At 38.0% G+C, this 17,891-nt stretch overlaps 4 protein-coding genes across 4 annotated transcripts; 2 read left to right on the forward strand and 2 right to left on the reverse strand.

Moving 5' to 3' along the window:
* Nucleotides 1–4,813: 4,813 nt before the first annotated feature.
* Nucleotides 4,814–10,265, forward strand: GCK72_010921 (uncharacterized protein; the record flags this gene model as incomplete). Its single annotated transcript, XM_003111477.2, has 4 exons — nucleotides 4,814–4,933; nucleotides 7,208–7,448; nucleotides 7,491–7,634; nucleotides 10,066–10,265. 4 exons carry the CDS (start codon nucleotides 4,814–4,816, stop codon nucleotides 10,263–10,265), a joined length of 705 nt encoding a protein of 234 aa, XP_003111525.2.
* A 1,411-nt stretch (nucleotides 10,266–11,676) lies between these two features.
* GCK72_010922 (uncharacterized protein) lies at nucleotides 11,677–11,898 on the forward strand (the record flags this gene model as incomplete). Its single annotated transcript, XM_053728110.1, has 1 exon — nucleotides 11,677–11,898. The coding sequence occupies one exon, from the start codon at nucleotides 11,677–11,679 to the stop codon at nucleotides 11,896–11,898; it is 222 nt and encodes a 73-aa protein (XP_053587687.1).
* Nucleotides 11,899–12,231: 333 nt separating this feature from the next.
* Nucleotides 12,232–13,142, reverse strand: GCK72_010923 (uncharacterized protein; the record flags this gene model as incomplete). Its single annotated transcript, XM_053728111.1, has 6 exons — nucleotides 12,232–12,345; nucleotides 12,393–12,500; nucleotides 12,549–12,584; nucleotides 12,628–12,787; nucleotides 12,832–12,923; nucleotides 13,005–13,142. 6 exons carry the CDS (start codon nucleotides 13,140–13,142, stop codon nucleotides 12,232–12,234), a joined length of 648 nt encoding a protein of 215 aa, XP_053587688.1.
* A 304-nt stretch (nucleotides 13,143–13,446) lies between these two features.
* GCK72_010924 (uncharacterized protein) lies at nucleotides 13,447–16,131 on the reverse strand (the record flags this gene model as incomplete). Its single annotated transcript, XM_053728112.1, has 10 exons — nucleotides 13,447–13,635; nucleotides 13,682–13,759; nucleotides 14,100–14,201; nucleotides 14,250–14,604; nucleotides 14,656–14,684; nucleotides 14,945–15,202; nucleotides 15,413–15,514; nucleotides 15,562–15,922; nucleotides 15,974–16,002; nucleotides 16,126–16,131. The coding sequence occupies 10 exons, from the start codon at nucleotides 16,129–16,131 to the stop codon at nucleotides 13,447–13,449; spliced, it is 1,509 nt and encodes a 502-aa protein (XP_053587689.1).
* Between the last annotated feature and the right edge of the window lie 1,760 nt (nucleotides 16,132–17,891).

Here is a 17,891-nt window from a genome sequence, read left to right on the forward strand (position 1 = left end):
TTATGCAAGAGAGAAGCCCCGTCGATGCGTGTAAAAGGACATTTATTGGTGGTAGATATCCACGTGGATAAATGAGGTGGAAACGAGAGAGAGAGAGACGCGGAAAAGCTAGATTGTTGTTTTTTCGAAACTACTTTATATCCCAGGTGAATAGAGAAAAGACCACTCTCACCAGGTAGTCTCAATGTGTGTCGGTTAATGGGTTTGGAGATGAGAAGAGACTGGCGGAAAGGTAAAGAGCCCCCTTTGAAATATGACAAAGTTTGAGCAGACACCCCGAGACAACCGGACGGTGTCATGTTTTGAATGGGGATTAGTGTAGGAGAGGACGTACGGGATGGATGGGAGGGACAGAAGAAAAAAACGACTAGGACACCGAAACTACGAATTAGACAGAAAGTTAAAAACTAGTAGAAAGAGAGGACGCAGAGAAACGAGACAGTCTGGCTTTTCTGCGCCCTCTCCTCTCTGCCCCCTACCTGAAGACGGTCATCTTTAAAGCTTTGTATCTCAAAATTCTGAATAGCTATCAAAACATGGTCAACAAGTTAAATGTGTAAAATTTTAAGAGCTATATTTTGATAGTAGATTACTTTGAACAGAAAGCTGAGGTTTTTGAGACACAGAGATTTTTAGGTAGTCCAGTTTTTCATTAGTTTTTTTTTTGAACACCCTAACTTTGATGCGATTTATCTCAAATTGTAGAGTAGCTAGAGAAAAATTGTTAACCAATAAAATGTGTAGAATTTTAAGGACTATAATTTTGAAGTTACCAACTTTTCTGCAAAATTTCAACTTTTTGAGTTACGCCTATTGCAACGGAGCATAAGAGACTGTTCACCCTCCACACCGTATTTTTTTTCCCAAAAATTTAATTGGAACGTACTTTTTTCAAAATATCAAATCTGATTACAATTACGGCTTCATAACTCGTTTTAGGATAATTTTCGGACCTGGCTCAAAGCGACTTTTTTCAATTCCCCAAAAATCTGAGTCGATGCATTTAAAAATTTCAACTTTTGGAATAAAACCCTTTGATTTTAACGGAATTACGAATATTTTGAGTTTAGTGTAGGTTTACGATCACTTTGTGTAGATTTACGGACCACTTGACTCCAATGAAACTCGATTCAAATGCAATCTACGCTTTGTGTTCAAAGAATCTTGTTCCGTGTTCCCCCCGAAAATTTTTGAAAATTTTCGATTTACATGGAATGTATTTTGACTGCTACCCCTAAAGTGCTGATTTTTTTTGCTCATTCGATGAGTTTTCTTGAGACAAAGTGGCCCATAAAGGCTTTTCCTGTGACGTGACCTCGTTTTTGAAAAATTGAGATTTTTCGAAAATGAAATTTTTTCGAAAATTTTTTTTCATTAATTTTTTTCATTATTTTACCGGATTGTTCAGAAAATGTGCTTTGCACATAATTGTAGCAAATTTTATGTAGTTTTTGACAAAAATATGACACTCATAAAAAAATAATTTTTTGATCCTGAAAAAGGTAAAAATGTGACACCCTCCAAAAAAAAATTTTTTTTTCGAGGTCTGCAGAGGTGACATACATATGGTAAGAAAGAACAACTCATGGGGATGATTTTTTCATATAGCACTATAGTTGCTTCCAATTGAAAATTAAGGAAAAAATTGCTCTGAAAATTTTCATTTTTCGAAAAAATGTGACATGTCGGAAATAAGTTCGAATTTCTAATATTGTCCAAGCTCCCAATTAAATTCAATAAAAATAACATTTTTCAGATTATGTACGACCATTTTCGAACAATGATTCACATCCCTGTTAACTTCTCTTGTCATAACACTCGTTCAAAAAATGCAAGTTTTCTCATGTGGTGGAAATTCAATTGCTCATAACTCCTCTAAAACTGAAGCAAACTTGCTCAAAAGCTTAGAACAATCCAAAAACGACTGTTGCTTCACAAAAATCATGATTGGGCTGTTTTTCCAAAAACTATTTTTTTCGATTTTTGATAAGGGGGGACCACATGAAATTTTTTTCAGACATTTAACGGTTTTTAGCATTTAGTTTTGTTTATAAACTTGTTTTGAGTTGTTTTCGAAAAAAATTTTTTCAAGATTCTGAAAAAAATTTCATGTGGTCCCCCCTTATCAAAAATCGAAAAAAATAGTTTTTGGAAAAACAGCCCAATCATGATTTTTGTGAAGCAACAGTCGTTTTTGGATTGTTCTAAGCTTTTGAGCAAGTTTGCTTCAGTTTTAGAGGAGTTATGAGCAATTGAATTTCCACCACATGAGAAAACTTGCATTTTTTGAACGAGTGTTATGACAAGAGAAGTTAACAGGGATGTGAATCATTGTTCGAAAATGGTCGTACATAATCTGAAAAATGTTATTTTTATTGAATTTAATTGGGAGCTTGGACAATATTAGAAATTCGAACTTATTTCCGACATGTCACATTTTTTCGAAAAATGAAAATTTTCAGAGCAATTTTTTCCTTAATTTTCAATTGGAAGCAACTATAGTGCTATATGAAAAAATCATCCCCATGAGTTGTTCTTTCTTACCATATGTATGTCACCTCTGCAGACCTCGAAAAAAAAATTTTTTTTTTGGAGGGTGTCACATTTTTACCATTTTCAGGATCAAAAAATTATTTTTTTATGAGTGTCATATTTTTGTCAAAAACTACATAAAATTTGCTACAATTATGTGCAAAGCCCATTTTCTGAACAATCCGGTAAAATAATGAAAAAAATTAATGAAAAAAAATTTTCGAAAAAATTTCATTTTCGAAAAATCTCAATTTTTCAAAAACGAGGTCACGTCACAGGAAAAGCCTTTATGGGCCACTTTGTCTCAAGAAAACTCATCGAATGAGCAAAAAAAATCAGCACTTTAGGGGTAGCAGTCAAAATACATTCCATGTTAGAGTTTCCGGAAACTGATCCATTCTGTCGTTCCCGTTTACTCTGGAGACGTCATGTCTTCTTGCTCCTTCTTGCTCTCCTTCATGTCAACTGGTTTCCCTTTGAAAAGTGCTGCTCACTTTTCGTGTTGTCACCCACTCTTCTCCTTATTGTCCGTTCCGTTAGTCACCATGGACCAGAAGTGTCGGGGATATGATGTCCCTTGAGGGAGGCGAGCGAGCCGTTTGTCTTCACAAGTTTTTGCTCCCTTATTCCTTCCGTTTTTCGATTCTTTCAGTTTTTTTGAGAGAAGAGAGAGGGAATAGTTTAGGTATTGAAAACGAAGAGTTTGCCTCTTCTTCGTTTTCTGAAGAATACATAAACAAGTTTAGGGAAGACTTCTTTTTGTGGGAAATAGGGAAAAGAGAGAGAGAGGGAGAGAGCATTGAATAAGGAAATGGGATTTGTTGTAGATAGAAGGGATGGGGATGGAATGATGATGGGATGGGAAGGTAGAGGGGATGGGGGGGATAGGTACATTGAAGGGTTTGGGATCTATGGAATAAGGGGTTCCAAAGTACAGATAAAAGAGGTCCGGGCTCTAGAAGTAAGATATTAGAGACTGTGATCTGGGAATGAATAACACTGGTTTTGTCCAATTACCCTTAGAATGGTTTCAAGGTTTCAGTGAAAACTTGGACCAGAACAGAATATCTGGATTCTGGAGACCATTCATCAATTTTTAAAAACTGATTTTCCATCAAAATTCGATTGTCTCTCGATTCTGCTTGTTCTCGTTGCTGAACTCCACGGTCAGTTTAGACTACCCTAGTCAGTCATTTTATATGTCATAGTATCAACCTAGATCTCTATTTTTGTAGTTGACAATTTTTTGTGTCTATTCTCCCTAGTGAGTTACAGTCGAGCAAGAGAAGATCAAAATGGGAACACTTATTTTGAAACACAGTAATTTTTTCGGAAGAAGAGATTCAGAGAAACTGTGAACCACGAAAATGAAGAGCTTGATTTGAATGAATTTGAAAAAATTGAGAGTCTGAAGCAAGCATTCTTGCTAACCGGACCGGCGCTTAGTTTCGCTTAAAGCGTAATATTATGGGTTTAAAAATATATCAAAATGTAGATCTCGGCGAGTTCTATGTCCGTGACCTATTACGGTGCGGATGCCGGATCGGTAATGTGCCGCGGGTCGGGAAAAAAGGCCAAAAAACTCAAAAATTACCAAAAAATCTATTCTAGCCCGGTCCGCGGCACATTAACGATCAGTCATCCGGCGTAGTAAATCACAGATTAAGAACTCGCCGAGATCTACATTTTGGTATATTTTTGAGCCCATAACATTGTGTTTTAAGCGGAGCTACGCGTCGGTCCGTGTAGGCCTTTGCAAAGTGTGAAAATAACTTCACTAAATCGACTTTTGTGTGTGTCAAATGTTTTCTAGGACAGGTTTACAAGTCTCAGAACATTTTGCAAGAAACCAGAACTCCTTCAAACATAAATCTAACTAGGTTCCCATGCCGAACCCATAATAGCTCATACGCATCGCCCACTTCTCCCCGCTTATTCTATATTTCTTAAACTTTCAAAAACCAAAAAGTGACACTTGAGAATGACCAAAAACGTTTCTCCTTCTCTCTCTGCTCCGAAATGGAACTCCCTATCTGCCTGTCATAATCTTCGGGACCTTCTTCCCCTTTCTCCATCAAAATTGTCTCCTTTCCCGCCGCCCGTTTAGATGTAAATCGCTTCAGTAGTAGCAGTACTCTCGTACTCATTTCCGGACCCTTTCAAAACGGGGGAAAAATAAGAGAAAAGGGAGAGTACATTTGAATGGAAAAGAGAGTAGTAATATATTATGAATACAAATGATTTTATTCTTTTTCCAGGACATGGTGCATCGGAAGAGGTGATGGCATGCCTACGGCAGGAGAGGTCTCGAGTGGAAAACCCGTCGCAGACGATTGTTAATGTGGTGGCTGAGAATCCGGCGTATTTGCATTGTAGTGTACCGCCAGATGCGGAGCATGAGGTGAGAAACTGGAAAAGAGAAAAATGAAAATGGTTTGGTTTAGGAAAGGTTTGGGTAGGAGGCACTGTGAGCTGTATCTAAAATCTAGATCGTTGTTAGTTTAGAAATCTAGATATCGGAGAAGTGGACATCTGGAACCTCAGAAAATCCCCTGGTTTCTTGCAAAATAATATAAGCCTTTTTCTGAGCCTCCATCTAGCTTCCACCTAGCCAACCCCCGAATCTCCATATCGATGAAGCTCTGATATCCTGACTAGAGAAGGCCATGGAGTCGATTTGGAGTTATGGGACGTGAACCGCCCCCATTGGAAAGCTGAGAAAACGCTGATTCCAAATATATATTCAGTATTTGCCCTCTAGGTCTGGTATTCGAGAAAATCAAGCTAAAAGTTCGGTAAAATAGAGAATGATTACATTTTTAACACGCGAAAGTAAGAAGTTTTAAAAAAAAATGTCAGAAAGGCGAACCAGGCCTCGAGGGCAAAAACTACATATATATTTGGAATCAGCGTTTTCTCAGCTTTCCAATGGTACAGGTCACATTCCATAACTCCAAACTGACTTCATAATTTTCCATAGTGAGCCCATAGACTTCTGGAGCTCGGATTCACTGGCACTTAACTCCAGAACTGGTGAATTCCGGGGCACTCATGGACTCTAAAGACCTAGATATCTGACTCCAGTCCCCTTAGGTCCACTATACCATAAACCATCGAATTATCAAAATCCTTCCATTCTCAGTTGAAGCAGTTCACAGGCTACAGAATCCCGTAGCTTCTATGTCCTTGACCCCAGATTTCCCATTCCAGAACTAAGATTTTAGCAATGCTCCTAGTGTTCCAGACAAGATCTCCTATCTCTAGAATGTTCCATTTAAAACTTCCTCGTTCCTTTCCCATCAACAACTTCCCTCCTTATCTTCACTTCGTATTCTCATCTTTCTCTTCCTTATTTATTTTTTGAGCGGGTTGCAGAAAGTCTTCTTCACATTCTCTTCGATTGAAAAGAGAGAGAGAGGAAATGGCCAATTACGGGCTTCCTGTCGTCAGACTCGTTTTGCTCTTCTCCTCAGAATGTGCCGCCTATCTCTCTCCACTCTTTTTTGAGGAATCCTTAAAGAGGGGAGGGGGTTGCGTCATTTGAGTCATCTCATGAATGAATTATAATTAGAAGAAGAAGAAAAAACCCAAATCAAAGGGAGAAGAAAGATGAGAAGAGAGGAAGGTAAAAGAGGAAGCTATTCATTATGTAATAATTGGTAATAATGGGGGATAAGGTTAGCGCATCGTTTAGACGGTGGTCAAAAGCTGAGGGCACTGGGGAAAGGATTGGGTACTAATTACGGGGTTGAGATAGAATGAGATAGGTTTCTTGGGACCTAGGGAACTGGAGGCTAGATAAGCTAAGGACTACGGAGACTTTGACCTACAGTGCTAGGCTAATAGGCCAAGCTTCAGGACCGTTTGGCTCTAAGCACATTTCCTTCGCTTAAAGTCTCATGAGTACCGCGAATGATACTGTAGCCAAGGTGTCAGTATCATAGATAGCCAGAGGTTAGACTAGAATTAGGCTGGGCAAGGCCTTACTAGGGAAGGCCCCCGAGTTTTTGACCTCGAGGTCTGGTATTCGAAAAAAACAAAGTCAAAGTTTGGACGTCGGTACTTGTCAACGGTTCAAACTTTGACCTCGTTTTTCTCGAATACCGGACCTCGAGGGCAAAAACTGAATATATATTTGGAATCAGCGTCTTTTCAGCTTTCCAATGATATAGATAACGCCCTATAACTCCACAGTAACTCGGGGATTTCCCTAGTAAGTTCATCCCATCTTGGGCACTGTCCAGTCTAATTCTAGTCTAACATCTCGCCAGCTATGATACTGACACCCCGGCTGCAGTATCATTCACGAGGTTAGGTAGTCATGATCATCCTACTGTAGGATTACTCCCCGGACCATTCTTGCTAGCCTTGGCACCTTTCGAACTGTTTACCCATCATCTACCTATGCGCGCGAAAAGTCAACGACCGTAATCGAATCGTCTACTGTCATTGTGTGAACCTAGCTGCCCGGAAGCTCCCCAAGTACTGTTATTATACCATTATATCCGATAACCCATAAGAAAACAATAGAAAAGGCACACCTAGGGGAATGTTTGTGGACAAAAGAGCGAAGGGGGGGGGAGGGGGAAATTGACAGTTTGGAAGAAAGGGGGAGCACTGGGTTGGAAGATATATCGGGGATTAAGTCCCAAGTTTTTGAGTTTTGGAATTTCAGATCGCTTGGACCAGGGTCTCCGATGGTGCCATACTGACTGCTGGAAACCGAACTTTTACCAGAGACCCTAGATGGCAAGTGTCCAAGAAGTCTGCGAATATTTGGGTGCTCAATTTGAGACGAGCCGAACATCAAGACTCCGGATGTTACTTGTGTGAGATCAACGATAAGCACAATACAGTGTATGCAGTGTATCTGAAAGTGCTCGACCCACCACTTCCATCGCCCGCTTCGTTGCAGAGTGAGTTTTGGAGATTGATGGACATAACCGTTTCTATTTCAGAAAAATCCACCCGACTCATGGCGAATATGTCTGGAGATGAAGTCGTGTTGAATTGCACAGTAACCTCCACTGACAAAACAGATGACGATATCGATGTGGTGTGGACAAGAGATGGGACGACGATTAACTTCAATAATACAGAGAGTGAGTTTTCGGCTTGAAATTAGAGGGGAATTAAGCCACAAAAGCTCGTATCACATCCTCAAAAGTAATCTAAGTTCACAAAACTATTTTCACGTAAGATTCTGAAGCTAATTCTAAAAAATTAGAAACTGGAGACATTTGTCAGCCACAAGGCTTGAGGCCTGCATGCTCTGATCTTCAAGATCCGAGGTCTTCAAACCTCCGACCGTTGCTACCGTTGGTACTAATTTCTCAAATCTAGACTAGGTCCGTCACACTCTAGCTCTTATTCTTCACATCCCGGATTCGGTCATTCTCTAAACTAGTCTGTAACACGGACACAGCTTGTGAAACCCGATAAAGTCTCAAACGTCAACGTCTTAAATTTCAGTCACGGAGCGTATAACTTTAAAAAAATGCGAACATCTTTGCGTATTCTATTTGCCGATTCTGAATTCTATGCGAAAAAGCTTAATCATTTGAACAGTTTGAGAGCTCATAACTCGGCTCGCTGAGACATTTAGCAGGTTTTGAATACAGAAATGGACTCGCCGTAGTCGAAAGTACATATGACCAAGTTTATAGATAGTTTGAAAGCCGCGTCTCCAAAAATTTTCCTTGTCAGAGATCTGCAGTCACGCTGTAGTATAAAAACTTGAATTTTAGACTCTAAGCCTCTGACTTCAGGTTCTAGAGCTCCAGGCCTAAGGTCTTGTACGTTTCAAGACTCCTAGTGCTTGATGACTGTAGCCTAGCTCATTCAAAACTTCCACTTTCTCCTCTTTTCCCCTATTCTATCCCGAGTCCGGTATATTATCCATTCCCATGTTTAATGATGAATCGCTCAGAATTGCAAATGAGGTGGTTTGGCTCTCTGTGTGTGCCATGTAAGTCGATCAACTTGTTCTTCTTCAGTTTATATTACTCTTGTCTCCTCCTCCCTGAACAAACAAAAGGAACTTGTTCCCCCGTTTTCACGGACCACCCAACAGTAGGCAAGGGGAACTCCCTCTCGATTCCTCAAAACCAAACCAATTTCCTCTCTCAATTACTCCACAAATCTTGTATATGTATACACGGGGAGAGACGGAACTATAATTGGGAAAAAGAGGATTGGATTATGGAAGGAAACGGGAGGAGAGGTGGGGGGGACCGGGGAAAAAGAAGAAGAAGCAGGTGCAGTGGAGCGAAGATGAGCGATGAGAGAGGGAGAAAAGGGGAAGAATCATGATGTTTTATTCATTCCGCCACTCATCATTTGGATTCTATTGAATTGTTGGTATATGTAGATGTGGGAGAGGAAGCTAGGGGACCTTTTTTGCAAAAAATTGGAGTTGAAAGTTGGGAGTTTAGCAGTAGGTACTGACAGAATGGTCTTACAATTAGAAATGGATTTCAAAACAAGAGTTTTGAGATATTAGAGTCCGCAGACATTGCCGATAAGAGTTCTGGAAATCTTCGAATCTAAAATTCCAGGCACTTATTGAGAATCCAGAAAAGACGAGAAGAGTTCTAGAACCTTCGGTTCGGGGGGATCGTAAAATTTGATTTTCTGACAGTTTCGGTAGAACCGAAGTCTGAAAATGTAGTTTAAAAAATTTTCTAAGAATTTTTCGAAAATTACAAAAAACAACTGGGAATACGGAGAAAGTAAAGTCAAAAAGGCCGTGAACCAAATAAGCGGACATCTGGATATCCGGATAAACGGACAGACATCCAACAAACAACTAGGTAGCAGATACCTTGGTCCTAGGAACTCGAAATTCTGGAATCCCAGAAATCTTTTTATCGCATAGATAACCGAAATTGAGACATACGGACAAACTTACACACAGGCTGATATGCGCAGTGAAGTGCTAGAAACTGAAATTTTGGAAATCTGAAGGACAGACTTTCGAAGAATTTCGAATATTCCAAGTTTCAGGAGGCACCGATTCTGTAAAACTATGAACTACTCAATTTGAAATATTTTGGGTTCAAAAACACAAAAATAAAATGCAGAACTTTGTAAATTCGTACGACCTGTTTCTAAACTCACCCGATTCTCGGATTCTCTCAGAAATCTGAAAATTCTAGAATCTCAGCACTAAAAACCGCTCTGTATCAACTTCTGATTGACTTGAATTATTTATTCCTGGACAATCAAGCCACAAGGTTCTCGTAAATCCACTTCTCACTTTTTCATAATTTCAAACCTTCTCCCTTTCTTCCCCGCTTATTCGTTTCCCCTCTCAATTTCAAATTTACATAACATGATTTGTCATCCATCCATCCCCCCCTCTTGACGTGGCTAATGCAAAAGAGGAGGTGTTGAGAGTATAAGTAGTACAAGAGTGTTTGCGGCTCTTCACTTCTAATAGGTACTTGATATTTTGCATATATAGAGAAAAGAGATGTTTGACGCTTTTTGGGAATGGGAGGACAGAGGGAATTGAAAATGTGAATATTTCAGAATACATCTTGAAAGTGAAACGAGACGCTGGAGTGGTCATTGAGACTATGAGAATCCGGAAGGCGACAATGGAGGATGACGGGAACTATGCATGTGAGCATAGCCAGCAGAAAGCGTCGCAGATTGTGCATATTAATAGTGAGTTGTGGATTTTGGATATTTTTGAAAAATGTAAATCGGACTCGGAGAAACTGAAGTAGTCCACCGTTGAGAAGTGAAGGGGAATATTATCAAGATTTTTGAGGGAGTTACATGACGCCCAGTTTTGTCGAATCATTTCAAAACTATATTGACTATGTAGATCAAAATAAGAGCTTTGTTTTTGTACTTGACAACTTTTTTCTAGCTGTTCTAGTTTCTGAGATATGCATCTTTGAAGACAAGTAGCTGATGAACTGATAAGCTACAGTAATGTCCATAATTTTTACAACTTTGCCTGTTTTCAGTTGAAAATGCCTATCTTTGAGAGGGTGCCACAGTATTACTGATAGCCCTACAAATAAATTTTTGAATGAATCCTATAGTAGAGCTTCGTTTTTGTAGTTGCCAACTGTTTTGCACGAGCACTCCCTAGAGAGTTATAGTTATTTTAAAAAGACAGCTTAAAAATGGAACAATTTTGCACTGAAATTTGTCTATTTGAGAGAGAAATGACTTTCATATTTAAAACTACAAGTAAATTTTTTCAGAAGCCGAAGCCCAGACCGCCAACTCATCTCGACACATTCTACCTGCATTCCTTGTTATCCTAGTTACCGTAATCCTCACTGCTTCTATTTTATAGTTGTCTTTCTTTTTATAGATTTTTGTCTGTAATTAATTTTCTTCTCTCTCCCCTGTTAATATTATCATCGACAAACTACAACAATCGATTCTGATTTCTCATTTCTCTCCTCTCCTTCCTCTCTGATGACTTACGGGTTTTTTGTTTCATTTTTGCAATTTATTATTTTTGAAATTATCCAATAAAGTATTGTTTATTATCTAAGAATTCTCCAAACCAGATCTCGATGGCCGTTTCGATCAGAATTTGACCTCAGAGACTTCTAAATAACGACCATCTTCTGTTTAGTACATCGTGATCTAGTTCTAGAACGGATAGTTTTGATTCGAACGGCTCTGGCTAGGCCAGCACCCTAAATCCATAAAACATGACTCTTCACTACTACTGACTGCCCTTTATGAACACAAAAATCTGTTTACCCTTCCTATAACTTCTCGACCATACATCTCAACCCATTGAAAATAACTCAAAAACCAAAAAACAGTGATGCTCCAAATCAGGTCTTGGAAGAATCTTCGATAGTTTCCAATCAACTTGTTTTTCTGTTTACAATTCCAGCCGTGGAGTATGATCATTGGAAAAACAGGACACAGGTGGTATATAAGATGCCTACTTCAAAACTTCTACACACTAAATACTTTTACTTACCTTCTATTTTACTAGCACGGCACGCATCTTACAACCGCGCTCTACCGAAATCGAAGAAAATTACGTGCGAAATTGAGAGACTCAGAGAAAAAGAGACATTTTTCAAGGGCATTTCGGTGGAGCGCAGTTGTTAGAACTGTGCTGAGCTAATATTTACTTTCAGAATCTTCGGACCTACCATGGACAAGCTTCACCAAAACGACAGTAATAAAATGGATTTTCACGATGGGAGAGACCCAAAAATGCTCGGAAAGAATAGTTTCGAAGATATGAAGAAGGATGTTTCTGGAGGAAACGATCAGTGTAACAAGGAAAAATGTGATATGAGGAACAAAGGATGCAGTGGAGAAGAGGACTTGAAGAAGAGAAGAGAATCAGATGTCAGGAATAAGGAGATGTGAACAACTTCATGAAATAATGTAATTTAATGTTAATAAACTCGTATTCAAGCAGTACAGTTCAGTTTATTTTTTTCTCAGAATCAACATAGAAATATTAAAAATAAGAGCAAATGTTTCAATTTTATAATTTTATAATGAATGAATGTAATATTTGAAAGAAGAGTGTATCGTAATTCTATCGGAGTCCATCGACGTCAGTATCCCGTCGTTGTCTACCTTCTCACTTCAACGTAGCCAAATATACCTCCAATGTCACGTATTAGTTCACGGAGAGGCAACTGGTAGTCTTTGATTTTTGTTTCAAACTTTTTCATATCTTCAATGATTCCACCCTTAAATATTTGATTTCGAATGGGAAATGTAAACAAGGCAACTGACACCCACGGCATCCAGATATTGATCCCACCATTCTGGAGGATAGAGTTGTTTTACTCGGGTAAGAAAGTCCTGAAAATATTCTGAATTGTTCTGAAAGCACTTGTCAAATATCTTACAATGATACGATCCGAAGAATGGTTTTTCTGATTTGATGTTGCAAGGGCAGCATCCACAATGTATGGAAGAATTTCCCCAGCTATTTTAGCCCATTCCCTAGAGTTCTTCTAAAAATTACAATTCTTGTGTGATTGTACTCTAATCAATAAACTTACGGGTATTTTAGTGTCGTTGTTATGTCCCATTTTGAACTAAAAATTGAAATTGTTTTGCAAAAAAAGAAGGAATACTCACCTCGTTCAAAATAGCAGCCACAGCATCGCCAAGTTTTAGTAGAAATACAAGCATGTTTTTGAATGTTAAAACTAGTTTTTCAGATTGCGAAGCCCGGTGAAAGGTGATTCGTACCATCATCAGCGGGATTTTCTCAATCAATTCGTTACCAAGTTTCAGTCTGAAATGTGATTTGAGAAATAGAACAATCTGCAATATTCTAACCTTTTTTCGATACTTGTTTCTTCATTTCCCTCGAGATTGAACTGTCGAGATAGTTCTAAAACTTCTTGAATAGCGGATTTAAATTTTTGAGTCTGAAATCAAGAATCATTTACGAAATGCAATAGACCTTTCTTGTTCTGTTCACATTTCTAACATCCTTCAATAAAACTCACTTGTTCGGTCAAAATCGCAGAACCATCGAATTCTTCCAAAACTAGTCTCGCATCAGCTATAACCGGCTCAGCTTCATTAAGTCTTTCGAGCTGTGTTACCAGCTCTTGGCTCGGATCAGGTTCCTCATTGTTTGACATTTTCGATTGAACAGAAAAGAAACGATGAAATCGAAAATGAAAACATACAAACGAAAATATAAATGTTGTATTTTCAACAAACATGGGAAACATAAGTACAATAAATCTCTGATGTGAGACTAACACATTTATTTAGAACGCAAATATCATGGTATTATTTTAAATATATAAATGAGTTGGGAGTTGGGAATAAGTTAACATTAATCTATCTAAATTTAGTCATCTTCATCATGTCAATATATGGAATACTATCAATTATTGTTAGTATTTCGAACTTTTTGAAAAAGGAGCCTCCTCTTTTTTCCTATCCTTCTCTTTCCTTTTCCAGTTTTTCTACCATGTCGCTATGTGTTTTACAAAAAATTTCCTTTTCAGTTATAGTCAATTTCTCCATTTCCTCAGAAAAAGTCATGCTATCAATTATTGTTTCGAATCGAATGCAGTCCGAATGAAAACGAGCTTTCGTTTCTTCGGGAAACGATTGTGAGTTTGTCTGAAAATATGAATTCACGAGAAAGTTAACATGGAAAGTTAGTTACCAGTTGAAATTCCAGTTGGAATAGAATTTCCAGGACCCACGCATGGCAAGTTATGGCTGGAATCTTGTCTTCGTGCTCCTGGAATATTCAAACTCAACGTTTCCCTAAAAGTTATTTACATGAAATGTACTTAGACTGCCCCCCCCCTAAAGTACCGATTTTTTTTGCTCATTCGATGAGTTTTGCAAAGAATATATGAACCACAAAGGGTTTTCCTGTGACGTGTCCTGGTTTTTGAAAAATTGAGATTTTTCGAAAAAAAATTTCTTTTTTTTTAAATCTTCTTTTTTCACTGTTTAAATGTGATATTGAAAAAAAGGATAATGCTGCATAAAAATTCATGTTTAACTAAATTTCTGAGCTTATGTCTTCCCCCATCAGCTTAAAAAGTTTGCACTATTCATGAATCCAACTTTACCTCTCTATTAAAATAACGACTTCTGCAGACGTTCTGACACGAAAACATAAGATAAGCCAACAATATCAAAATGTTCCTTAAGCTTTTCGACTTGTCGAATTCCTGAACAAAAACTTTTAGCTTATAAAAATAAAGACAAGTTGTGCTCACTTTTTCCGTCAGAATGCTTTTCAACTGGCTGAATTGTTGCTTCATTTCAATCAATGCACGTTTAACATGGTTTTCATAAATCTTTCCTCTTAGAATTTCCCAACAGGAATCGAATCGAGAAGAGAAGTCTTCTTCAGATAAGATGTCTTCAGCCGTCGTTTTTTGATAACGAATTATTTTGAATTCAACTTCCAAATATCGAATCAATATTTCACCGATTTCTTCATTTTGATTTGTACTCAGTGACTCCATTTCTGTTCGAAACCTGTCTTTCCCACATTTGATCACATCTTCAATATACTTTCCTTGAACCTTTTGGTACACAAAAAATCGATGGCCATTGAGGTCCTTTGGTCTGAAATAGAACAAAAGTCAATGTCTACCCAGAGTGTTCGTGGAAACTTACTTGGTGATCAGTGGCAGCCTTGGGTAGTTCTGAAAACGTTTTGTTTGAATAAAGGAATTTCTTGATTATTTCATATTTTACTAATTCTCCAGTCTCCAATCATTGGATTTTCGAACCAGGCAATCGCCTGCCGCTCTTTGACAACCGTATCTTTTCGTCTTTTTAATAATTGCATTAAGAATGAAACCTTCTCTTCACCGTTTCTCTGACTATTCTCGCAGCCTCTAAAAACTGGAAGTCACAATTTGGCTGACTGAAGTTGGCTGCAAACAATTATCAAATAGTTTACCTCATAATTTACCAAACGATTGACTTCCTTTTCAGTTATTTCTTGCAAGCCTAAGATATATGTCTTCTTACTCTCTTCGAATTCCTTATTCAGTTTTTCAAATCTTTCAATACGTTTAGAAAAAGGATCCTTCTCATCTTCATCAGTTAACTCCGATACCCAATCACTGTATGGAATACTATCAATTATAGTTTCAAATTGAATGCAATCCGAATGAAAACGAGTTTTCGTTTCTTCGGGAAACGATTGTGAGTTTGTCTGAAAATATGAATGGGCGAGAAAGTTAACAGGGAAAGTTAGTTACCTCCAGTTCGAATAGAAATTCCAGGACCCACTCTTGACAGGCAATTGTCCAAATCTCCTTTTCATACTTTGGAATACGAGGTATTAATATTATTATATAATTCAAAAAAATCAAAGCATGGTGATTAGTGAGATCCCTCTTTTGTTAAAATAATTCAGTTTTACCTTTACCGTCCAACACATTTTATCCGTGATGTAGAGACACAAGAACATAAGATAAGCCAACAATATCAAAATGTTCCTTAAGTTTTTCGACTTGTCGAATTCCTGAGAAAAACTTTTAACAGATAAAAATAAAGACAAGTTATGCTCACTTTTCCTGTCAGAATCTTTTTCAACTGGCTGAATTGCTGCTTCATTTCAATCAAGGCACGTTGGAAGATTCTAGCGAGATATTCATTGGCTAGTGCTTCTCCAGAATCGTAACGTCCTCGTGAAGAAAAGAAGGGTTTTTTGGATAAGATATCTTCAGCCGCCGTTTTTTGAGAAACAATTATTCTACATTCAACTTCCAAACAATGAAGTAAGATTTCTCCGAATTTTTCATTTTTGTATTCACTCAGTGACTCAATTTCTGTTCGAAATCTGTCTTTCCCACATTTGATCACATCTTCAATATACTTTCCTTGAACCTTTTGGTACAAAAACAACCGATAGCCATAGAGGTCCTCTGGTCTGAAATAGAACAAAAGTCAATGTCTACCCAGAGTGTTCGTGGACACTCACTTCGTAATCTTTGGTACCCATTGCGTTTCCTAAAAACGTTTCGTTTAAATAATGGAATTCAGAATGCGGCGATTCAAAATTAAATAAACAACTCTCCGGAATTCTGGAGGTCCAAACGGCAATAAACAATATTAGGAAAGAAAACAACATACCGACATATTGGACAGCTTCAGTAATAACGAAGACTTTGAGAAATACTTCCGTTTTGAATGAGAGAAGAGAAGGACACTTTTAAGAGTTAGCAAGAGTGAGCAATTTTATTCTGTCTCATTCTCCTTTTCCTCTGGTTCTATCTCTCGATTCAGAAGATTTATTGACATCTATCCCGCGGGAGTGTAAACAACCACGGGCAGGAGACATTTTTCCCCTTTACACTCATGATATTTCACTATGGAGGACAGTGACCTTGAGTCGCTCTCTTTCCTATACTGGGAAGTAAATTGATTGCAATCATCAAGAATGTACCTAAACCGACTGGAAGACATATGCCACCAAGGTAGATGTGACAATAATGTACGTCCAAATGTTGCGTCCAAAGTTGATTCAAAAAGCAAAAACGACAAATCTGCGCCGGCCAAAGTTGATCTGTAGATTTGCAGCTTTTGCAGTTGAAAAAATTAGGATGAGCAATAACGCCATTCAAGACGAGTTGCTTTAATCGCATGACATAAAAAAAGATGTTTATGAACGTAAATTGAGTTTTGTGAAACAAAAAACAAATTCAGAGTATGTATAACGTTGCACCATCAAACAAGCTCAGAAACTTAAATTTTTCGAAATAGTACATGAAATACAAAGAGAAATCAATTGTATCAATGTATAATCATTCGAACAATAAATCACATACAACCAATTACTAGAAATTATAGATCTGTTCTAAAATTCTACTCAAATCTTGAAACTCGAGGACCAACGCTTATAAGTTGCTGTTTTTCAAGCTATGTCAGTTGTTCAATTTATCAATGATGACCGGTAATGTCCCAAAAAAGTGGACCAAATCAATAGTAACCCTTCTTAAAAAATAGAGTCACCAACTTTAGTATCTCAATACCGTCCCATAAGCATTATTTCAGTACTTTGCCGAATCTATGAAATGCCTTCTAAAAAGAATTACCGAGCACTTAAGCTCTATTAACTTCTTCAGTAATAGCCAACATGGTTTCCGTCTAGGACGGTCTAGATATTTTGCTAAAAAGACTGATAGCCATCCAGCTCAATCCCCACTTACTCAGGTGGATTAATTCTTACCTAACAAACATAACCTTCCGAGTAAAAATTCAATAAAAAGTATTAGCTGTGGGGTACCTCAAGGGGCGGTCTTATCCTTCGCCGATGACCTAAACATTTTCACTTCATTGTAAATCCCAAATCGATAAGACCCAAAATCTCCAAAAAGCGATCGACTCCATCACCGAATGGTCCGATGTGTGCGTTGAGCCTTGAAAAAAATCCGACCAAAGTAGAATATCGGCTCTAAAACGAGCGAATTTCGCGATTTACTCTATATTTAAATTATTCTGTAGCTCCAACGTCAGGCTACTCTTACTGCTTTTTAAAACTGTTGCTAGATCATTCTTAGAATACGCGACAGTCGTTTCCAACCCAACGAATATGAAAACAGTCAAATCCATAGAGGCTGTGCAAAATACATTCACTAGAAGAGTAATGTTTAGAGTGGCTGGTAGACGGATTCTTCACACCGACTCAGAATACAGGAGTGCTGCTGACCGCGTTATAGACTACAGCCTACAAACTCCAAAAGATCGGCGGGAACACTTTGACGTAAAATTTTTCCATAAACTTTTACTAGCTAAAATTGCAATTGATTACAACAATTACTTTAGTTACTTTCCCACAAAAACCCGGCGTGGCTACTCCTACCGATGGAAGAAATCAAAGACTAAAATAAGCAGACAAT

This window comes from Caenorhabditis remanei, chromosome III (assembly GCF_010183535.1).
Source record: "Caenorhabditis remanei strain PX506 chromosome III, whole genome shotgun sequence".
NCBI lineage: Eukaryota > Metazoa > Nematoda > Chromadorea > Rhabditida > Rhabditidae > Caenorhabditis > Caenorhabditis remanei.